This window comes from Coenobita brevimanus, chromosome 66 (assembly GCF_032717465.1).
Source record: "Coenobita brevimanus isolate Jiangsu-jjx chromosome 66, ASM3271746v2, whole genome shotgun sequence".
Taxonomy (NCBI): Eukaryota; Metazoa; Arthropoda; class Malacostraca; order Decapoda; family Coenobitidae; genus Coenobita; species Coenobita brevimanus.
Window position 1 is genome coordinate 20,801,376 of NC_137019.1, and position 25,434 is coordinate 20,826,809.

General features: G+C 43.2%; 1 protein-coding gene across 2 annotated transcripts in view; it reads right to left on the minus strand.

Moving 5' to 3' along the window:
- The window catches only part of Mtap (Methylthioadenosine phosphorylase), a 219,110-nt gene that overhangs the window by 168,404 nt on the left and 25,272 nt on the right, over positions 1-25,434 (minus strand). For both annotated transcript variants that reach the window (XM_080276702.1, XM_080276701.1), the window contains exons 2-3: positions 6,309-6,454; positions 921-1,088 (exon numbers count right to left, since the gene is read on the minus strand). In XM_080276702.1, coding sequence (XP_080132828.1) covers positions 921-1,088; positions 6,309-6,454 — 314 coding nt within the window. The remainder of the gene's footprint in view (positions 1-920; positions 1,089-6,308; positions 6,455-25,434) is intronic.

Sequence of the window (25,434 nt, forward strand, 5' to 3'; positions counted from 1 at the left end):
TGGATAACAGCACATAAATTCAGATAATGGTTTAATACAGCCAAGGTCCAGCGCCCAGATAATGAACATGTCCCGATAAATAAGGGACTACTGTATATATATTGGTAAATACTGTATAAACAAATATATATATATATATATATATACACACACACAAGCATACCCCAGTTTCTATCTATGTAATTAGTTAGATAAAACCCCACCGTTAGGCATGGTAGCATATATCAGGGTACTTTTAACATGTAAAGCAATGCAGAGCGTTTACCAGCCTTGAGTTTCTCCAAAACCAAGCCCAAAATTGACCCAAATGAGCCCCCAAACAAGTTTAAAGTCAATCTAAGTGGCCTAACAGCTGTCAAGGAAGCTAACCTATGCCTAACACCTGTAAATAACTCACTAAAGCCAACAAATCAAATCTGAAAATCATCAAATATGTCAGAAAAAAATCAAGCTTAGTAAACTGTACTCCAAAATGACAATGTTCATCCCACCTATGACTAAAATACATTAATTTAACTCTAAAAACAGTTTATAAATCAACTTAAACACACAATTTTAGATATCATCAAAATCAGTAAAAAAAAAAATTAAAATCCATCGTTAAACCGGGATTTGGCCACTGTTAGGTGGGGTATGATGGTATTTCTACCCCCATCGTTAAGCCGAAGTATCACATCTAGGGGTATCACACATCAAGGTATTACTGTATGTCACTGCTAACTAATTCTTATAAGGCAACACCCCCCCCCCCTGGGATGAGCAAATGAAGCTAGGTAAGACCATGCACTCCAACTCTCCCAAGACTTCATACATCACATGTAAAATTTTGGAGGTTATCAACTTCCTGCACAGATGCTTGTTTAAATTATTGTACATACATGTAGTGAAGCTTGTACTACACCTCCACATTGGTTACTCACCTGTCAATAAACTGGTCAATAATAACAAAGTCTCCAGGCTTGATATGTTCTTGAAGCGAGCCACAAGCAGTGGACACAACAACATGTGTGCAACCACGCTCCTTCAAAGCCCACAGGTTGGCTCGGTAATTCACCTTGGTCGGCATGATAGTGTGCTTTCTTCCGTGCCTTAATATGAAAAGACATATACAGTATGATGTTATTATACTGCACTGCATAAATGTAAAGTATAGTTACTATATACTCTATGTATTTATATCAGTCCACTTTAGGTCCTCTACAGGACTGGCCGTTTTTTGAAAGAAGAGTGATAGCAAGAAGTCACCCTTCCCCATCCTGGCAATGTGAGAATGGGGAAGGAATGTCTGTAGGAAGTGATGGGTTTGAAAGCTAAAGTGTTGTATTGTCTACGTTGTGTGCATTAAAGCCTGTGTATGTCACTGGCAGAACAGACACAAAGCAAACATAAGCAAGCACTCACCAAACTACTGCAGTTCCTCCAGATACTACCAATATGCAAAATTTATATTAAATAATTATTGATGCTGATGAATGACTTCACATTAACATGTAACTAGTAGATGATACATAATACTGTATATACTACACTGCAACTAGTAAATGATGCATAATACTGTACATAATACACTGCAAATCACTGACATTGAAATATGGGACTATACTATCAGCTGCTTCCCCACTTACAAATTTTCAGTTATAAACTTTCTTGGTGCCTGGTGATTTAGTGGGCAATTAAGGCGCTCCAATAGGATTGGGCCAGTGCAGGTTTCATTCCAAGGGGTGGTTGGGGTTTAATGTTCACGTAATGCCACTCGGGGATGAGTGATGCTGGTCATTTTCATCTTCTATGTCAGGACCAACATGCCTAACCCTGGGCTCCCACACTCTTCACTGGGCAACACTGGATTAGATGATGGATGGATGGATAAACTTTCTTTGAGATGCATTTACTGAGTTAAATTTTCAGTGGCAACAAAATGTTGTATAGATTACCTACTGCTACTTAATGACGACAATACTACCGACAATGATCAGTTTTACCCAAGTAAGTGCTACAAGAATGGTATTTCAGTATCTCTCTGTTTTCATAACATCTGATAATTTGTACATATTATTTATCCCTGTGTATATGTGAATTTTAACATAAGAACTTTTTGACTTACAAACAACTCTCATCCCCAATTATGTATGTAAGCAGGGATGCAACTGTGAAGATAATGATTAATAAGTGTTTTCATTTAAATACTCTGATTTGTGCAAATGGAAGAGTTCTCTCTCTATCTCTTGACTCAACTTCTCCCTCATCTCTTCCTACCCAACCTTCCTACACCTAACCCTGCTGCTTTCCTACCTCCCCTTCCCTACCTCTCCTTCTTCCCTCTCCTTCTCACCTCACTATGTTCTGTTTCTCTTCATACCTGACAAGTGTCCATGATGGGTTGAAACTTGTATCTTCTCAATAAACAACATTTCAATTTTTTTTTTATAAACAAGTTGAAGAACCCAAGAGTCAGAAGCCTGTAAGAATATTCCCTCCAAGATAAAATAACAGTGCCAAATTTCAAGATGCATTCATTTCACGATGCCAGGACACAGTGCACTGAAAAGACTGGAGATCATAGGCCATGGGAAATACAGACAGAGGAAGATAACTCCACAGATGACCTGTTGCATAACCACTGATGTCCTGTCGCATACATGAAGGACTGAGAGTAATGGGTAACTCTCGCATTAGCAAGCTGGACTGAAAAGGGATGTAAGTTTGTTGCTAGACGGGTGCTACACAGCGACCACTGAAGTAGCAACAGAAAAGAGATAAAGATGCAACAATGTGGCAAAGAGACAGAGGTTGTAGGGAACCAGTAAGAGGAGAATTACTGAGACAAAAAGTCTCTGATTCCACCTTGTTGAAAAGAGCTGTATGTGTGAAGCCTCCCCACATGAGAGTTGTACTCAACACAAGCGTGAATAAAACCCCTGTATAAAGTCAACAACTGTGCAGGGGTACAGAAGGCACAGAGTCTGCTTACTGCACCTAATCTCTTGGAAGCAGATTTTACAAGAAAGGTATATGATCTTTCCAAGAAAAATTCCGAGAGAATGAAACCCCAAGTGTATTCAAAGATGATGCAGGGTTGAGATGAATGCTGTTAAAAATTAGAGGATACTCCTGCAAAAGATTTTGACAGGTCAAAAAATGTAAGAACTGAGTTTCTGAGGTATTAAAAACATGATTACCAGTACTTTTACCCCAATCAGAGATACGAGCCAAGTCAGACATTAAGTGTGTCATAGCCTCATACCTTGTTTGCTGAAGTAACTGATGAGATGAAAGGTGCAAGGAGTGAATGGAAAGGTGAAGGATGGAATCATTGGCATATGAGTGGATAGGGTTAGAGGTACAGCTTAGGTTACCAATGAACAGGAAGAGGAGAGTTGGTGACAGGACAGAGCCCAGGGGAACACCACTACTGATAACTCTAGAAGAATAGAGGCCATCTACAACAGCAGCTATAAAACAATTAGAACGGAAGCCAGAGACGAAGGCACAGATGGAAGGATAAAAACCGTAAGAGGGCAGTTTGAAAATTAAAGATCTATGTCAAAATTGACTGAAAGCCTTTGAAATGTCATGTGCAATGACAAAGCTTTGGTCAAAGTCCCAGAAGGTAGATGGCCATGAGTTTGAAAGGAAGGTGAGACTGCCAGTGGAGCATCCTTAGCAGAACCCATACTGGAAATCAGAAAGAAGGCTCTAATAGGAAAGATTTATACTTTGTCTGTTAGGAAGAGATTTAACTTTTTCACTTTGGGTGTTTTTTATTGGCTGGATGACCTATACACAGTGGTTTTGAGATGTACAGTAAAAGGCCTCGCATTCGGCATCTGGTCTTATAGTATTTCCGGTCTTTCAAAGGTTTTCAACAATAGTCCCATAACAAAAGTTCTCTGCTCTTCTGGCACATATGCTGAGCCAATGGGCCACTTTGGCGCTGTTGGTGCTAGATCAAGGGCTTTTCATAATAATTTAGTGACAATAAATACTAGATTTTCTTCTATATCTTGCACATTTTGAAGTCCAGTTTAGCATGCAGGCTTGAAGAGTTCACCTATAGCTTTGCGTGTTTTAAAGTCGAGCTTAGCGTTCTTGAAGATTTCTGCTTGCCAACCTTGCATCATCAGCCAACACGACTCATGAGTGTCTGGCTTTGTGAGAGGGACCATTCGAAAGTTTGGAAACTTTGTCATGCAATTTTACGATAAACCTCTCGTTCTCGTGTTGCACTATGCCCTTTACTAGTGGAGAGCCTATGGGTGTTGTGAAAAAATGCACCCATAAGATGCTGACTCTCACCAAGAAGACTGAATTATTGAAAAATTGGAGGCAGGTGTTCCTAGGGAGAAGATAATGGAAGATATTGGTGTGAGCTCTTCCATTACATAAGACCTTAAGAAACAGAAGTCTGATTTAGTGCTTAGGGTTGACAAATAATACTTGCTAGACACTGTGATTGCACTGGAGTGACCGACCATGATTGCTAGAAACTTTTTGGCAGGTGTTCCTGGTCATTCAACAGTTTCTGCTCTTTTGGCACCTGCCTGGTCCCGAAGACGCCAAATGAGAGGATTCTTACTGTATAAAGATAAGTGTTCTTATAAAACATTCCACACCAAAAAACTGACCATAATTTCCTGTGTAAAATGATGTCTAACATAATGTAAAAAAAATAATAATTACCTGTGTGGTTAGCTGTTAAAACCTGTGGTATTGAAGCTCCTCCACTGCCAGACGAATGCCATTTGGTATAATGGTAAACTCAAAGTTTTTTTTTTTTTTATAATAGCACTTTCATTTTCACTCTTACTTTCATCTGACAACATAATCTGGGTGATTAGACATGGGCGAAAATAAAAACAATAAAATAGTCCTCCCATGATCGCAACTCCTTAGTCTTGCCACTTCCTAATACTGAACCACAATTGGGCCCCCAATACTGGTCCGCAAATATAAAAAGTTCAGAACATGTATACGTGTCACCCGATGGCTACAGACATTTCCTTAGTGGCAAGTCGACATGCCACCCGATGTGAAAGGTTTAAAAACTTTAGATACACAGGACGTTAAAGCAGTTAGGTCATAGTTAGGGGAACGGGAATGGTCATCCTTCTTTGGAACAAGCTGAATGAGAGCAAACTTCCAACAAGAAGGAAGGTACAAGTTGACAGACAAAGGTGAAAGGGTTAAGCCGGGCAGGGTGTAATCATAGAAGCACAGTTCTAGAGGGCATCAAGAGGGACCCCATCAGGCCCATGTGCCTTGTAAGTACTAAGGCCAGTGAGGGCAGAAAGCACAGCAACTGAAGAAATTTTGATGTCAGTCATGAGGAAGTCTGCAGAGGGGGGGGGGGGATTGAAGAAAGGCACCAGATGTGTCTATGGTGGAATTGGAGGAGAAAGTCTGAGTAAAGATTTCTGCTTTTTCAGTAGTAGAAACAGCTACAGAGCCATCATAGCAGAAAAGAAGAGGGATGGATGATGAAGTAAAGTTGTTAGAGAGGTTTTGGCAAGGTGCCTGAAGGAGCAGGAAGAATTTGAGTCACAGAGTTCAGAGCAATTAGTATGAATGATATTGTTCTTAGAAGAGTGAAGTACAACTTATCAAAGTCCCAGGCAGAGACATAAAAGAGATGAGATTAACATGGATGGGTTAGTACTGGTACCCTCTGTAAGCCTTCTCCTTGTTGTGGATGGAATCAGAACAAGCATGATTATACCAAGCTTTATTTTGCAGTAGACACATGATAAGAGAAATGATTGTATGTCTCCATGTCCATGAGCATAACTTACGTGTGGGGCACACTCAGATGGCTCTTGGTAATGGAAACAATAATCATTCCAGAGAAAATAAAAAAAGTACTGCTTGAAGGCCTCCCAAACAGCAGCTCCTAAGTGGCACAGCTGCCACTTTCTGGGAGGGTCCACTGGCCTTACTGGAGCAATAGGACAGGTTAATGTGATAAGACTGTGCTTGAAGGAGCCCAGCAGAAAGGAAAGATTAATGGTGCAGAAAGATTAGTTGTAAGGTAGTGGTTTAGTATGTTGGAACTCTCTCCAAGGCAGTTAGGGATACAGGCAGGGTGCTGTACATGCTACTCTAGGTCATTAAGAATAGAAATGATGTAGGTTTCTTCACCACATGAATCAATGAATGAAGAGAAGAGGGCCACTGTTTGTGGTGAACAATGAATCACTAAAATGGAGATTTCAGAGAATGTGAGCATAATTCTTCCACATGACAGTAAAGGTTTTTTCAGGAACTAGACAAGAGATACTGTTGCAAATCCTCAGAGGGAAAATTATCTTTACCTGGCCAATAACACACAAGGAACTCCACTGAGCTGTCCTTCAAGCAATACATCAGAAGGTTTTCCATATGGAGTGTCGATCCAAATCTCCTGAGCTCCCTCAAATATCTCTGCATTGCTTAGGCCAGAACCTCCAATGATTCCAATCTGTGAAAGTAAGATCAAATTACTCTTAAGTATATACAGGCACCACCATCAGCAGCACCCTGAGAGAGTCAATAGCAAAACAGATGTCTCTCATATCCTTCCCTCCTTAACCCTACTGGCTGTTTACCTGTTCCTTTTGATGAAAGTTTTTTTTTTTTTTTTTTTTTTTTTTTTTTTTTTTTTTAATGCTAACACTATGAGAGGGAGAGGACTTCAGGCCACCCCAGTCTGCACCTGATTTTGTTGCCTCTTACAATATGCAGGGAGTATACGGGTAACATTCTTGTTACTTACCCAAAGGAAAAAGCATCAAGTCTGTAAGAGGTGTGTATGTTGTGGTAGTCTTAGCGAACACTTTGACTGTGTAATCTGTGGTTGAATTTTCATTCTAAGAGTGATGACTTTTAGCCACCTACAATTCTGGGACCACTCTACCCTCATGTTAGATTTGCATCGCATTTCTCAGGGATGACAGCAACCACCCTTCTTCCAATGCATATGTCAAGGTGATTAAAAAAAAAAAAAAAGTGGAAATAACAACACACAGTATATGCAACTCAACCACAAGTATATACTACAGATCCTGATCTGTTATATGATTCACTTAACTGTTCATGACTGTACAGTACTACTATAGTAACAAGTAGATGATTAGTTAACCTTAAATGAGATAGGGGAACTTTTTTTTTTTTAATGTAATGAAGACAGAACCAAAGGTCAGAAGCCTCCTGAAAGAGAGAGAGAGAGAGAGAGAGAGAGAGAGAGAGAGAGAGAGAGAGAATCCATTAACTTCAAGATGCTTGAACACTTTGTGCTTAAAAGACTGGAAGTCATAGACAGAAGAAAATACAGACTGAGAAAGACAGTTACACAACTGACCTGTTGCATAGCTACATGAAGGTCTGGGAGTATTGGTCATGTCTTCAATTAGAGAGCTGGACAGAAAAGGAGTGAGAGTTTAGTGCCCACGAGTGCTATGCACCTACTGTAATGGAGGAGGAATGCAAGCAGACAGTTCAGAAGAGCAGTAACCACTTAAGCAGTGGTAGAAAAGAGATAATGATGCAGCAGAGTGGCAAAGATGTAATAAAGTGAGGGGGGCCAGTATGAGGAGGAGAGTTAATGAGGCAAAAAACCTTTGACTTCACCCTACTGAGAAGAACTGTAAGTGGGGAGCCACCCATCCCCACACACACAAGAAGAGTTGCATAGTATTTGCGGAGCCATTCCACATGTGACAGTTATACTAATATCTCTTACATGGTATATCATAAAAGTTTTAGAATTAGAGGGAGCCTCCCATGGCTAGATCAATAATGTGTTATTTTATCACTGCTCCTGATCTGGGTAATCCCATCCAAAGGTGATATTTTAAAAGGGTGTACTACAATGGCCTTTCATGTATTATTACATGGTTTTACCCTGTTCAGGTTTCCTTGATGACATATACTCTTTCATTTAAAAAATAAAATAAAAAAAAAGCCATGCCAATGCAGTCTTCTCTTACATTTTTCATTCTACATTCCAAAAGCCTTCGATACTAATGGTTTAGTCACATGTGAAGTAATGGGTGGGGGCTGGTCACTTCTCCATGACTAACAGTCAATGACTGAAAATATGGTACCTATTTCAGGCGTGAAATGATCCGCCCCTTTACATGTACAGTAGAACCCCCCTAACTTGGACTAAGGGAGGGGGGGGGGAAGGCTGTCCAAGTTATCAGAATATCTGAGTTGGGCTGTACCAAATAAATTTCTAGTCACCTCAAAAAGTGTACAGTGCACCCCCACACAATGCGAACTCACACAGTGCGAATCACCTACAATGCGAGGTCAAAATAGAAATTGCTTATTATTCTTGAATGCAAAGTCTGTGAAGCGAACTTCCCAACATGCAAATCAGCTGTATGATTCCAAGGCAAAAATGGACTTCCCTTCATTACTACGAGTGTCAACCTGGACAATGCGAGTCTGTCACACACACGCAGGTGGCTGGCTATGTGCCAGATTCAAAATGACAGGCGGCTGGCAAGCTATCTGCATGCCATCTACCGACATTCCTGGGTAAGCAGACATTTCTCCTCCATACTGCTGCAAGAAAACATGTTGTGCCTCGCATCCTGTGGTCTGTTTTAGCATCATAGCAGTACCAACCTGTTCATCATGGTCTCAGCTGTTGACTTTGAAGGCTTGTAGCACCTCCAGGAGACCTCAGCAGTGACAGTGAGAGCAAAAACAGGGCACCCCACCCCTTGGGGCAAGAGTAGACGCCCCAAGCCTCGAATACCCACCCCACTCCCTTCTTAACAATCTCAGAAGTCACTTAAATAAAGGTAGCACCAGTCGACCCGGGAAGTATTCCCAAGGTGGATGGAAAGCTGGAGATAGGGAGAGCTGCAGCTCCCGTTTCATCGGCTCTCAGGACTAGTTCCAAACCATCCCCCTTTGTTGAACCTTTCCAGTGTTTCAGTGACACAAAGAGTAGGCCAGCATGCTCTCCACTAAAAGTTTCTCTAACTGTCAACACCAATCTACATGCACAGTACACACTACACTTCCTTTTCAAAATTAAAAAAAATGAAAAATGGCGCATATTACCCATGCCTTGGAGTCCCCAGGGGGGGGGAGGCATAAAAGCCCCCACCATCCACCCTTCTCCTGGTGATGACCCAACGAGCTGCCTGGAACCACTGTCTGACTCACTTCTTCTTTCATTCTGCAACATTCGCGGCCTTTCCTCCAACTTTCTGTTGAACACCACATCTCCTTTAAACCTCACCTCCTCTTCTTAACTGACTCAGCTGCCTGAGGCAACAGACAGCAAACCCTTTTCCGTATCCTCCTACTTTCTCTATACTTATTTCAAAGCCAAAGGTGGCTGTTGTGTATACGTACGCAACAATTTATCTTGCTCTCGTCGTCCTGAACTTGATTTTTCTGAATTCTCTATTTTCTGGCTTCGGCTTTACTGTCGTTCTCTGACTAAATATATCTGCAGTTTACTTATCCTCTAATTCTACTGTCTATCAAAAATTCTTCGACTAACTTACTTCTACATTGGAACACATTTTATCCATGTCTCCTTTCTCTGAAATCCCCATTCTAGGAGATTTCAATGTTCACCACCACCTTTGGCTCTCCTTTCCTTTCACTGATCCACCTAGTGAACAAGCCTACATCTTTTCTATCAGTTATGACCTACAGCAGCTTGTACAGCACCCTACCTGTATTCCTGACCGCCTTGGAGAGAGCTCCAACATAATTAACCTCTTCCTTACAACTAATCCTTCTGCTTACATGGTTAATCTTTTCTCGACGTTGGGCTCCTCCGATCTCAACCTTATCACCTTAACCTATCCTATCGCTCCAGTACAGCCTGTGGACCCTCCACAGAAACGTCAACTGTGGCACTTTGGAGCTGCAGATTGGGAGGCCCTCAGGTAGTACTTTTTTTATTTTCCCTGGAATGATTATTGCTTCCATGGCAGGGAGCCATCTGAGCGTGCCTTGTGCATTATGGAGGTTATTCTCTTGGGCATGGAAGCATACATTCCTTTCTCGTATCCTCTGACTAATGCAAGAAAGCCTTGGTTTAATCACGCTTGTTCTAATGCTGTCTGCAAAAGGAGAGGGCCTATAAAAGGTACCAGAGCCAACCCACCCCTGAATCACATCTTTTATACGTTTCTGTCCGGAATCATGCTAAGTCTGTTCTTCGTTCTGCTAAAAATAATTTCATCCGTACTAAATGCTCTCAACTCTCCAACTCGAATTCTTCCCACTCCTTTTGATACCTTGCCAAAAACCTTTCTAATAACTTTACCTCATCAGCCTTCCCTCCTCTTTTCTACTCTGATGGCTCTGTAGCTATTTCTTCTACTGATAATTCAGATCTCTTTGCTCAAACTTTGTCCTCCAGTTCCACCTTAGATGATTCTGGTGCTGTTCATCACTTCCCCCCTCTGACTTCCTCATGGCTGACGTAAAATGTCTTCAGCTGATGTATTTTCTGCCATCACTGGCCTCAATACTAACAAGGAATATGGGCCTGATGGAGTCCCTCCTGTTGTCCTCATGAACTGTGCTTCTGTGCTTACACCCTGCCTAGGTAAACTCTTTCGCCTTTGTCTTTCAACTTGTACCTTTCCTTCTTGCTGGAAATTTGCTCTCATTCAGCCAGTCCCAAAGAAGGGTGACCATTCCCAACCCCCTAACTATCATCCAATTGCTTTAACATCAAGTGTCCCAAAAGTTTTCAAGTCTATTCTTAATAGAAAACTTTTAAGGCATCTTTCTTATCACAACATTCTTTCTGATCATCAGTATGAGTTCCATCAGGGACAGTCCACTGGCGATCTTCTCACCTACCTTTCAGATTCCTGGTCATCCTCCTTTTGGGACTTTGGCAAAAGCTTTCTCATTGCACTTGACATTTCAAAGGCTTTCGATCAAGTCTGGCATAAATCTTTCATATCCAAACTGCCCTCTTACGGTTTCTATCCTTCTATCTGTGCCTTCTCTGCAGCTTCCTTTTCGGTCGTTCTATAGCCGCTATTGTAGACGGCCATTGTTCTTCTAGATCTTTCAACAGTGGTGTTCCTCAGGGCTCTGTCCTACCACCAACTCTCTTCCTTCTATTCATCAATGATCTTCTAAGCTGTACATCTAACCCTATCCACTCATACACTGATGATTCCACCCTTCACCTTTCCATTCAATTTCCACAACATCCATCTCAGCATTTACTTCAACAAAAGATGAGGATCTGGCACACCTAATGTCTGACTTGGCTCATATCTCTGAGTGGGGTAAAAATAATCTATCTATCTATCTATCTATCTATAGCCCGACGCCCTAATCCCGCAAAGGGTGGCCGCAGACAAAACGCCTCCAAGTCACTCTGTCACCCACCATTTGACTCCCCTCCCCACAACTCACCCCCCCCTCCCTCATATACCTCTCAACTCCATCCCTCCACCTCATCCTCGGTCTACCCCTCCCTCTCCCCCCCTCCACCTCACCTACATACACCCTCTTAGTCAGTCTTTCATTCTCCATCCTCTCCACATGTCCAAACCACCTCAGTGTATTTCTCCTTGTTGTTTTTAATGCATCAAAGACTCAGTTTTTCCACTTATCAATCCAACAAAATCAATGGTTTCTTAAGTTCACTGTCTATATTTTCCAAATAATTACACTTAATGCTTGCCAACTACACTTCACTGATTTCACACGTACCGAAGCTCTATAATCTTCACTAACTGCAATTACACTTAATGCTTGCCAACTTCACTTCACTGTAATCACAAGTACCGGAGCTATACAATCTTCACTGCACTGACACTGAACTACACTCATATTGAAATGAAAGCTGACTGAACCTGCTTTAGCCTCTTCCCCATCCTTATATAAGCTTCCTATATTCTAGAGTGATCTATTACTTCTCCAAAGTTCTCATGCATTCCCGAGGTAAGAACGGTTACAACAGTTACCAACTTGGAGACATCCAAAATATGCCAGTGTTTAGTTACACTATTTAACACTCTAAATTATTTAGCATATAAACTGAGATAAAATTACATAATTTAACAAACAATCACATGAATAAAACATTACAAAGAAAAAGAGCACAAAAATCAATGTACTGTACTGTACAACTTACAAAATAATTCCCTAAAAATACTGGCAACTCAGACACGTAATGGAAAAGAATTTGAGAAATGTCAGGAATACTTCAGCACTAACTAGAAAATCTCACTTCTCAACACTACCCCATCCTAGTCCTTTGTCGTCCTGACAAAACTACACAATGTATACAAACATAATCCTTAATCCTAATGAAACATCTAATTATCCACAAAATAATCCTTCAACCTATCAGGTCTTCTCCTATGCCGCTTCTGACGATGTTCCTACTCTTCCACACAGTCCACTCCTCCTGGGATGTCTTGGTCCTCTTCCTGATTCACTTCCCTCAGGAAACTGTCACTATCCTCTTGTACTCCAGATCCTTGATCCTCCTCAACATCCTTGGCTTGGGGTAAGCACAATTCCTCGGAGACGTCCCAGCTGCACTGTACTGTCCCATGGTACTGCCACAGACGATTCATGTGTCCCACCTTCAGGCAAGACTTCCTGCCTCCCTGAATCTGGTACATTATGTCTGATAGGAGGTCCAACACAGTGTAAGGCCTGTCCCATAGGCTCTGCAGCTTCGGTGACTGTCCCTTCTTTCGCTGAGGATTGTACAACCAAATTCTGTCTATCTATTCTACTATCTATCTATCTACTGCCAGACGCCTCAATCCCGTTTGAGGTGGCCACACACAAATCGCCTCCAAGTCGCCCTGTCCCCCGCCATTTCACTGCCCTGCTCCCAACTCACACCCCCCTCTCTCATATACCTCTCCACCCCATCCCTCCATCTCATCATCGGCCTCCCCCACCCTCTTCCCCCTTCCACCTCACTCACATACACTCTCTTCGTCAGTCTTTCACCCTCCATCCTCTCCACATGGCCAAACCACCTCAGTGTGTTCCTCATAACGCTTCCTATCACATCCACATCCACACCACAACGCTTCTTTATATCTTCATTCGTCAGCCTGTCTCTCCATGTGACTCCACAGGCTCCTCTTAAATAACTCATTTCCACTGCTCTCACTCTTGACTTGTGTCCTTCCAACAACGTCCAAGCTTCACTTCCGTACGTTAGAGTTGGTATCACAATACTGTCATGTAGTAACTTTTTCACTTCCATGCTCACTTCCGTTTCATATCACTGCTTTCAAAGAACCAGCAACCTTTCTTCCCTGCTGTACCCTTTCAAGCACCTCACCCTCCAAACCTCCATCCTTACTCATCACACTACCCAAGTACTTAAACGTACTCACATTTTCCAATTCCTCACCATCCAACCTTGCTGTACATTCACTGACTTCACCTCTCTCAAAGACCATCACTTTACTCTTCCCTACATTCACCTTTAGATTCCGTTTCTTACACACTCTCCCAAACTCAGCCACCAAGCCTTGCAGCTCCCCTTCGTCTTCACTCAACAACACAGTATCATCTGCAAACAACAGTACTGGGAGTTTCCAAACACTATCCTCTCTCATCTGGGCCACTCCAACATCCACTACCCTCCCTTGTACCTCTTTTATTACCCCATCCATGTACAGATTGAACAACCATGGAGACATGACACATCCCTGTTTCAACCCAACTTTCAAAGAGAAAAATTCACTTAGTTCACCATCCACACGCACTGCAGCCTTCGCACCATCGTACATACTCTTCACAGCATTCAACAACTTCCCATCTACTCCATATATTCTTAAAACTTTCCACAATCCTTGTCTATCCACCCTGTCATATGCTTTCTCCAAATCCATGAAAGCTGCATACACCTTCTTTCTCTTCTCTAGAAACTTTCCACTAAAGATCTAAGAATGAATATCTGATCTACACAACCTCTTCCCTTCCTAAAGCCTCCTTGTTCTTCTCCAACTAATTTCTCTGTTCTTTCTCTAACTCTGTCAATAAGTATCCTACCATACACTTTTCCTATTATACTAAGAAGACAAATGCCCCTATGATTACCACACACTTCTTATTCCCCTTTTCCTTTGTACAAGGGAATAATTATACCTGACTTCCAATCCTCTGGGACTCTACCTTCCTCCCAGGCCAATCTGCACATCTTCCACATCCATTCTACTACTATCTCTCCCCCATGCTTCAGCATTTCACCACACACTCCATCAATTCCTGGGGCTTTCCCCAATTTAACTTTCGTCATTGCTTCCACAACTTCTATCCTACTGATTTCTTCCTGTCTTCTCACCTTCCTCCTCCTCCCAGCCATTCCTCAGCCACTTATACTCGCATTTACTTCCATCCTCTATGTTCAACAATTCCTTAAAGTGTTCTCTCCATCTGCTCACTTTTTCTCCCTTCTCCACTAGTAATCTACCATTTTATCTCTTTCACTCCCCTGCTAACTTCACTTCCACCCTGTCTTACTTTTTTCACCTCTTTCCAGATCATTTTCTTACAGTCCCTCCACTTTACACTCAAATTCCTTCCAAATTCCTCATCCACTCTCTTCTTACTCTCTCTTACTAATCTTTTCACCTCTCTCTTTCTTTCTAAATATAACTCTCTCTTCCACCTCTCAACTTCTTCCATGCCCCTATTTCTCATCCATTCATTGTATGCTTTCTTCTTTTGTGCCACAGCCTGTCTCACCTCTTCAGTCCACCACACTGTTCCTTGCATCCCCCTCCATCTTCTCCTCCTTCCACACACCACATCACATGCTGCACATATTTCTTCTGTAAATATCCTACACACACCTTCCACGTCCCCCATCTGCACCAATTCATATTTGCCCAATCGTTTCTCCACTTCTCTCTTATACTCTGCCTTTTTCTAATCCTCTTGTAACCTTTCCACTCTCATTGCAACTACTCCTTCCTCTCGTCTTTCCCTTCTTCTATTCCTCCATCTTACTTGAATTCTAATTCTGGCCACCACCAAGTAGTGGTCAGAAAGTCCACTCCCCCAACCTCTATGAGCTCTTGCATCCTTTCATCCTCATACACATAATCAATCATTGCCTTCCTTTCATTCAGTTCACCACCCACCCTTCTCATCACTCGCCATGTATACCTGTGGATCATTTTATGCCTGAAGAGGGTATTGGCTATCAACAACCCCCTCCCAGCACAAATGTCCACTAACGCACTCCCATTCTCATCTATCTCAGCAGGCACACCCCACTCACCAACTATTCCATCCACCGTCACATTCCCAACTTTACCATTCATATCACCGATCAAAAACACTCTCTCACTCCTTCCAAACTTTTCCATGCACACTTCTACATTTGTCCAGAACTCTTCTCTCACTCTTCTAGACGATCTTGCGTTGGCGCATACACACACACAATCGCCCACATTTGTATTCCAACTTTCAACTTTACCCACACAATCCTTGACCCAACTGATCCATACTGTCTTATGCTCTTCTTCCATCTTCTACTCACAACTATACATACTCCTTCCTTTGCCCTCTCATTCTCACCTACTCCTGCACATATACCCCATCCATACTCCCATTCTCTCACACTTTCTTCTCTCCATTTTGTTTCAGTTATTCCACATACATCCATTTTCGCACCCTCAAGCACCTGGACAATCTCTTTCTCTTTCACCTCATCATTCGCTCCCCTTACATTCCACGTTCCGATAACCATGTCCTTTGTCCGGTCCTTGGTTGTCATTGTTTGGTCAGTCCTTGTCCGAGGCTTATTGTATGTTTTTTTAGTTAGTTGTTTTCCGGGGAGGGGCACTAACCCTCCACCAACCCTTTTAGTCGCCTTTTATGACACGCAGGGATACTGGGGGAGTATTTTTGAAACTTACCTCACTTGCCTTGGCATCATACTTGTGCTTCATCACTTCGCCCTAAAACTTTAAAGCTTCTCGCACTTGATGATGTACCTCAGCCAGACTTTCCTGAGGGCGCTTCGCATAGCTGGAGGTGTTTGCAGGCAGCTCTTCACCAGGTGGTCTTCCCATTAACAAGTCAACCAATAAACATAACTCATGGCCCAGCATCACTTTTGCAGGGGTGCAGCCGGTAGATTCATGGAATGCAGATCGATATGCCATCAGCAATGCAGGTAATTTCTGGTCCCATTCCATCTGTCCCTCTACGCAGTGCTTGGCCGGTTCTTGTCCCAGGGTCCAGTTGAATTTCTCCACCATCCCACCTGACTGTGGCCTTAGCAGGGTCATCCTGGTCTTCTTGATCCCCTATAACTTGCAGCACTCACGGAACACAGTAGACTTGAAATTTCTATCCTAGTCCAAATGTAGCTCCTGTGGCATCCCAAAATGACAGACGAATTGGTCAACCAACACCTGAGCAACAGTCACAACCTCTTGATCGTGGATGGCACAGGCTTCTAGCCACTTCGTGAAGTAGTAGTCCATGGCATACATACTGGTTTCCCCTTTCAGTGAGTGGCAGAGGTCCAGCAATGTCTACCAAGACTCCTTCCATCGGTGCACCCACTTGGTACAGCTGGATAGGGGTGCATCCACGTTTCTTGGGTCCTTTCTTGGCACAACACACATCACAGGCCCGACACCACTCTTCAACATCCTGACACGTGCCAGTCCAGTAGAACCTCTGTTGTACCCAGCTTATAGTTTCCTTCACTCCCAGGTGCCCACTAGTGATTTGGTTATGGGACTCATCAACCCAGACCTCATTTTCTTCGGAATCACCAGTCGCCAATACTTGCTGAGGCCATTGGGTGTCTCCCACTTACGCTCCAGTAGTCAGTGGTTCAAACAAACAAGGTCCCACTGACTCCAGTAGCTCTTGGTTGCAAGGCTCAATCTGGAAACCTCTTCCAAAGGTGTTCACACTGTACTTTGCTGCAGCCACTCTAGCACTGGCTGTAAATCTGCATCCCCTTCAGGCGTTCCTTATCTGATGCTGGCCCTCTCACTGCAGTATGGCTGCATTTCTTGCTATGATCTCTTTTTTTCACTATACTGCTGGCATTCTAGGTCACAAGGCCGATGACTCAGGCTATCAGCATTGTCATGTACCCACCCAGGAGTGCTGCACCTCACAGTTGTGCTGGTCCAGCTTCCCAAGCCAGCATGCTAGTTGTTCTTCCGGATTCTTTAATGCCTTCAACCACTTCAGTGCTGCATGATCTCTCCTGGTAATGAAGTAGGACCCATACAAGTAGGGATGGAAGAAATCAAGGCTCTTCATCACTGCAAAGAGCTCCTTATGTCACACAATAGTTCTGCTCCGATGGGCTGAGCTTCTTGCTGTAATATGCCACCACGTACTCTTTTTCGTCCTTCTTCTGTGACAGGACTCCAATACCATGGTCACTAACATCACAGTCCAGGATGAATGGCTGACCCTGATCTGGGTATGGCTACATTGGAGAGCTAGCCAACGCATGCTTGAGTTTGTCGAAGGCTTTCTGAGTCACTGCAGTCCACACAAACTTCTTCCCCTTCCCCAACAATTTGTGCAGAGGTGCAGCCTTCATTGCAAAGTCCTTGACAAAATGCCAGTAGTAGGTACACAAACCCTGGAAACTCCGTAGCTCCTTCACACAAGTTGGAACCGGCCAGTTTTCCATGGCTGCTACCTTGCCTACAAGGTGTCCCAGGTGCTTCACTTCCTTCTGAAACAAGTAGCCTTTCTTGGGGTTCAGCTTGAAGTGAGCCACTCAGGTCCTGTTGAACACCTCTGACAACCTCTCCAATTCCTGGCTGAAAATCCGTCCAAACACAATTACATCGTCCAGATACGAGTAGATGAGAGCTGTCTGCCAGTGTAGGCTTTCCAATATGCAATCCATGAAATGCTCAAAAGTAGCTGGGGCATTGCATAGGCCAAATGGCATCACTTTCAACTGCCATAAACCCCACCCCTATGAAAAGGTTGTTTTCTCCATGTCCTCTACAACCTTGACCTGATGATATCCTGCTTTCATATCTAGAGTGAAGAACCACTTGGCACCAGGCAGAACATCCAACATGTCACCAATCCTTGGCAATGTGTATGCATCCTTCACGGTCACTTTATTCAGGGCTCAATAATCCACACAGCACCTTGCCGAGCCATCCTTTTTCCTTACTAGAACCACTGCTGATGCCCAAGGACTGCTGGACTTTTCTATCACTCCTTGACTTTGGAGATTCTCCATCACCTTCCCTATTTCTTGCCGCTGGGCTGGTGCCATCCTTCGCAGTTGCTGTTCAATCAGGCAGTGATCCCCTGCATCTATACAATGCTCCACCAGATCAGTGCACCCCAGGTCTAGGTCTCCAGTGTAAAAGACATCAGCAAACTTCATCATCGGCTGCCTCAACTTCAGCAATTGTGAGTCATCCAGGCACTGGCAACTCCTTGAAAACAGGTCTTGTAAGTGGTCTGGCAGATACCCACCTTCTTTGACTATTGCTATTTCTTTTACAGGCCTTCCTCTGATGCCACTCAGGGTCTACCGCCTGGCAATCCCGAAATCAGTCCCTCGTTGATCTTCTGTGGCACAGGAGAAATTGGCTACCACGACCGGCACTTCACTTGCATTTGTTTCCACCAAAGCTCTTCCCACAATCACTCCGGCCTTCGTCTTGCATCATACATCACACTCAAAACCCTTAGACAGCTGTCAAAAGAGACACTCACCTTGCACTGGAGCAATAGTTCTGATCTTGGGGGTATCGCTGTAGTGCAGAGCATCCTCACCTCAAAACCAGAACTGGTATGTCTCGCTGCCGTGACAGGAACCAACTTTCCCCAGACCTTCAGCTTCATGGAGCAGAAGTCCAGTTAACATCCCATGGACATCAGATAGTCCAGACCAAGGAAGCCAGGATCCTCCATCTCGACTACATAGACTGGAAGGATGGCCTCTTGCCCTGCCACTTCAATCTGGACATCCAACGGTCCCCTCAGTTCTGTGCAGTGCCCAGTTATGCCACACAATTGTTCTGATGACTCAGGCAGATACCAATGATGTAATGCACCAGGCCTCACAAAAGTCTGCTCTGAGGTTGAATCAGTCACCAAGGGACACTTCTTACAATCTGTTCTTCTGTCCACTCACACACTGCTGATTGCAGTTTTCTTGCACTTTCTTGGTGGTGGGGCTACTTGGGAAAAGCCGGCTGGTGAATACCCCTTAACACCAGCTTCCAAAAGTTTTCGGTGTCTTTCTGGTCTTCTGCAGCCTTCTTCTTATCCTCATTTTTCTTCTTTGGACATTCAGAACTGAAGTGTCCCACTTCACTACATGTCCAACGTGCTTTGGTTACAATTGTAGATTTCCTTGCACTGCTCTGTTCTTGTTCCTGCTTCCATTTGTAACAATCGTCCTCTTGTGTCCCAGCTTCCAGCAGAACAGTAACCTCCTCCAGTCTGCTGTTCGCACTTCCACTTGTAGCTGTCCTCTTTCCTATGTCCTGACTTTTCACAGTACCAGCAACTTCCTTCAAATTTTTCAGCTTCACATACCTGCCCCTTTCTTGCCTTGAATCGTGCACTACGACCTGCCTGAAAAGTGGATGTACAGGACCAGACGTAGGACTCATATTTCAGAGCCCTGGCTAGTGCTTCTTGCATGCTTCTGGGTTGTGCCTGCTTCACTTGCACATTCAACTCTGCACTATCAAGAGCATCGATGAACTGGTCCCTCAGAAGAATAGCCAACAAGTTAGGTGCAGCTCCAGGGTAAGCCTTCTATGCCATACTCTCCAGGTCATGAGTTAGCTGCTGTAGGGATTCACCTCGAGTCCGTACACGGGTCCGGAATTTTTCTCTGTAAACCTCATTCTGGTACATGGCCCCATATCTGGCCCAGAATTTCCACTGCAGCACCCATGAGACTAGTAGCAAGTTGCACTGCCCTCTACCTATCATTCCAACCATTCTGATTAGCAAGTAACTCAAACTGCGCATGGTAAGCTTCCCACGATACTCCACCATCAAATTCGTGAGGCATCTATTAACTGGACCCCCATTATAGCCATGCACTTCACTGGTTTGGAAACCTAAAACTGAGGCATCAAAAATAAGGCCAAGATTTACAATTTCAGCATTCTGATTATTCATCCCTGTAATGCTACCTTTAGATGCTTGGGATTCATCAAGATCCACCACACACTGTCTATTTTTTTCATATGTTCCCTGTACAATAACCTGAGGCTCAGCAATGCAATATTTTTCTACAGCCTCAATTCTCTCACAAATTATCTTCAAATGGCAGTCTACATGCTTCAGCTGGTCCTCTACATGCTAGCTACACTCCATCACATTATTGCTTACCTCATACTTCTGCTGCTCTAACTTGGCATCTACTTCCTCCATAACCCCTAAAGTGCTAACAGGATTGATCGATCCTTCTTCAGGATTATGCAAGATACCCAATATGATCAATAGAGGGGCTTTTGGGAAAAACTGCAAACACTTGGCTTCGGCCTGATTGTGACGTATATCAATGCAAACCAATGAGAACTAACGGCCATAGTCTTAAACTGTAGACAGGCATTCACCTTGCCCTATTTGTATCTTTTGGTAATCTTTATGCACGAAAGAGAGAGCGTTCCCCAGTGAACAGAAGATTACCACAGCATAGTACTGGAATCCGTGGGGAGTCTCATAGCACCTCTTCGCATGCCCCTTCATCACATTAGAGTAGCCTTGTGCAAAGAAAACTATGTAGAATTTGAAGGGCCCTATGGTGTGTGTGATGAGAATGTTAATTTAATGATAAAGACATTGTGTAAAGAAAAAATAATGAGCGTTTAATATTTTTATCATTTTAAAAGATTTCACCGCTTCTCTGGAGATGGTTAATTTACAATGAGATGAAAACAGAGATACTGTATCCAATTCCAGTTTTATTTTTCAGTATCTCTATTAAGCTGTTTATTAGATATGGTGCATGATGCTTGTATAATTAGTTAGATTAGTTCATGCAATGAATCCTAGAGTAAAGAATGGCCGAATACTGCTTAAACAGACGAATCATGCAGAGCCAGTTAGTTTGAATTACGAAGTCTCATGTTTGCGTTTGGTAAATTCTTACAAGTCCACACTATTTTGTTTTGGCAATATAGTTTTCTGGTGTATTTTGGTGTGATGTGAACAAATTTGACCTAAATTTTCGGTGTTTGTCACAGGGTTTCAAGTTAACCCCCCTTCCCAAGTATCTTGAGGGACTGGTGGGATTTAACCCCTTAAGTCCTAATCACATCAATTGATGCGATTTGAGTTTTATGCCAAAATGCCTAATCGCATCAGTTGAACGCGGCCTGTAAAAAACTGCGGAGCATTTTCTTCACCCCGGTTATGACATACATGGCTTCAGGCCAATGAGAACTCACCACTGATGTGGCGTGAGGGGGGATCGGATCAACCCGGTCGGTGGGGGGGCACCCCTGCTCTCGGCCGCCTACATGCAACCCTCTACTCCACTCCCTCACGCCCTCCTTATCCCCCATCACTCTCCCACCCCTCCATGCAACTGCATATCTCCTCCCACAACAACCTGCATCCCTTTCCACCCTCTCTTGCCCCTCCTCCCTCCCTGCTAGGCTTTTCCCCCCCCCTACCAAACCCCACCCCATCTTTACCTCCTTGTCCCTCACTATCCTTCCAATTCCCAACAGGCCCCCAAGTGTCAGGCCTGATGTAAAGTACGTACCTGTTTCATATTATTTCTACTTCCCAAAATTTTACACCTCACTCTGTTCATTTCTCACTTCGTACCTACCAGTTTCTGTACGTACGTAGTTGGAGAATGTTGTATATTATACGACATATGATGCATCTTTTTTTTGTTTGTTTTTGTTTTTTTTCCCTACCTGCCCAGATTAGCACCTCTGAGTAGTGTCAGTCTGTCTTAGTTTTTGAAAGGCTATGAGGCCTTGTAGGGCTACTCCCCGCACCTGTTTCATCTCCCCACACATACAAACACACCTGTTTTCATGGCTGGTTTGATAAATTTCAGTGAAATGGAGAGTTTCCATAGGAGAATTTGGTTGTTGCCGAAACTGTAATGATAAGTGTGATGATGTGTAATGATAATGTGATACTTGTAATGGTGCGATAAATGTATAACGAGAAGTTGGGACAGTAAAAAGAGAAATCAGAAACAAATTATTGTTTTTTTTTCTTCCTTTCTTATGCATGTATTTATAGCATTATTCAACTTTATTTTGATGTCCTTGATGGTTATACACATTTATATGTGTCTGTGTTAGTTTTGCAATGACTATGAGGCCTTGCAGGGCTACTCCCCACACCTGTTTTATCTCCCCACGCCAACATACACACCTGTTTTTATGGCTGGCATGACAAATCCCATTGAAATGGAAGGTTTCCACAAGACAATTTGGTTGTTGCCAAAATTTTTCTCCCCAAGTACCACCAAGGCCTTGCAGGCCTACTCCCCACACTAGATATCTCCCCACACCTACATACACACCTGTCTTCATGGTAGATGTTACAGAACACAATGAAGTGCTTTCTTTTCATGCAACAAGCTGGTTATTTCCAACCCCCGTACCTACTGTATAGGCCTACTTTATCTCCCCAGTCTAGGAATCTCCCCACACCTACATACACCTGTTTTCATGGTTGGTGTGACAAAACACTTTGAAATGACCTGTTTCAAAAAGAAAAATAAGTAGTTATCAAAATCTTCATGTTTTTGATGGGTAACTATCATAAACGTTTTTTGAACTCTGATGCGCGATTGTGCTGTAACCATTAGGCCTACTGGGGTAAGGATTGCGTTGTCAGGTGTGTAAACTCTTCCTCTTTAGCCAGAACAAAGCCAATTTCCCCTTGGTGAAAGTCGCCAAAACACCCTTGAATTGCGGTTGTGGGAGGTACCCTGCCTGAAACAACTGCGTTCTTAAGGGGTTAAGCAATTTGGGTGGGAAACTTGGCAAAACAAGCATTTGGGGGAGAAATGTCAAAATTGGTATGACCAGCCAAGACGTATTCTTAGAGTTACTAATGACCGCATGAACCCCTTTGAAGCTATGTCTGACACCGAATTTTTCCTACTGTACAATGTCTCCAAAGCCTAAAGGCATACTGTTATACAGAGTATTCAAGAACAAATGACAGTCTTAAACCCCATAACCGTGGGGAGTCACTTTCGTGACGCTCGGGCGCAATGGATCATACCGCGGGGCATCACCTTTGTGATTCTGTGTTATTTTGAATTCTCCCGGGCTTACAAGTGGTGGCTTGTATCATCTATCAGTACTGCCAATGTCCAACACTAGTCAGCACTCATAATCTCATCTGTACTCCCATCCATTGTTGACAATTTAGCCATTTTTCTCCTTTCTTGACTTCCCTCCCTACTTCCCCTCCATTACCCTCTCCTCTCGCCTGCCCGGCCACGCTGCGCTAAGTAAATCTTCCCCGGAATTTTCCACCGATTTCATCCATTGAAATAAGCCCTATGCCCTATTCTTATACAAAATAATATACAGTAAACTCGCCCGGAACACGTTCTCGCCGAATGCGCTCGCAATTATACACGGTTAGTGCTGGGATATGTATAAGATAACGTAAGATTAAAGAACCATTACAAAAACTATATACAGTACTGTATTTACACAAGAGAGGCCTTTGATAGGCCAAATCCTCGAACATCAGCTCAGCACGCACGGTTTGTTTTGATCATGTGATGTGATTCGCTGTACTGCTTTTCCTCAGTGCTGTATTTGAGAGTTAAATATTTACAGTACTGTTCTGATAAGTTTATGTGCAAGTTAAAGTACTGTATTGTTAAATAACGTTCAAGCAAGAAATAAAGTCTTATAACCAGTTTTCTGATAGGCGTCAGAATATTACCTTTTTTATTTGTTTGTTAAATATTTGCTGTACTGCTTTTCCACAGTACTGTATTTGTAAGTTAAATATTTACTATTCTGGTATCCACTTGTAAGTTAAAGCACTTAAGGAGAGTTAAAGCATTAAATAAAGCCTTGTAACCAGTTATAGATTACACACGATCGGTGGGTTCCAAGACAATTCGCCATCATGTCAATTCCCCGTCAAAACATGAACGATTCCCCATCAGGACAATATGCACCCTGTATGATTCCCTGTCATTCTATAAATATATTAATTAATCAATACTTTAATAACTATATTTCAGGGGGATCCATCAAAGCCTATGTTGTCTTGTTATTGTTGTGACGGCGAACTGGCTTGACAGCGAATAGTCCAGAAACCATTTTGCTCCCTAGATTCCCTAAATGTGGTATTTTGCTGTTATCTGCCACTGGTAATCAATATGAAGCACTTTAAGTGGTTAGAAGGTTTATTTAATGTTATAACTTACAAATAGAGTACTGCACAGCAAAACTTCGACATACTATCCATCTATCTATAGCCCGACGCCCTAATCCCGCAAAGGGTGGCCGCAGACAAAACACCTCCAAGTCACTCTGTCACCCACCATTTGACTCCCCTCCCCCCAACTCACCCCCCCTCCCTCATATACCTCTCAACTCCATTCCTCCACCTCATCCTCGGTCTACCCCTCCCTCTCCCTCCCTCCACCTCACCTACATACACCCTCTTAGTCAGTCTTTCATTCTCCATTCTCTCCACATGTCCAAACCACCTCAGTGTATTTCTCCTTATCTTTTCAACCACATCAACATCTACACCACAACGTTCCTTCACTTCTTCTGTCCCTCCACGTCACTCCACATGCTCCTCTCAAGTAACTCATTTCCACTGCTCTCACTCTTGACTTGTTCCCCTCTTGCAAGGTCCACGACTCGCTTCCATACGTCAGGGTAGGGATCACAATACCATCATGCAGTGACTTCTTAACTTCCATACTCACCTCCCTATTTCTCATCACTGCTTTCAGTGTACCAACAACCTTTCTTCCCTGCTGTACCCTTTCACACACTTCATCCCCCAAAGTTCCATCCTTACTCATCACACTACCCAAGTACTTGAATGCACTCACATTCTCCATATCCTCACCATCCAACCTCACTGCACACTCTGTGACTTCATTCCTCTCAAACACCATAACTTTACTTTTGTTTACATTAACTTTCAGCTTCCTCCTCCTACACACTGTCCCAAATTCATTCACCAAACCTTGCAACTCCCATTCATCTTCACTCAACAATACTGTATCATCAGCAAACAGCAACACCGGAAGCTTCCAAATCTCACCCTCATTCATTAGGGCCACCCCCACATCCACTGCCCTACCTTGCACCTCCTTTACAACCCCATCCATATATATATTAAACAGCCATGGAGACATCACACACCCCTGTTTCAGTCCCACATTGAGATCAAAGAACTCACTCAGCTCACCATCCACTCGCACCGTAGCCCTAGCTCCCTCGTACATACTCTTCACAGCACTCAACA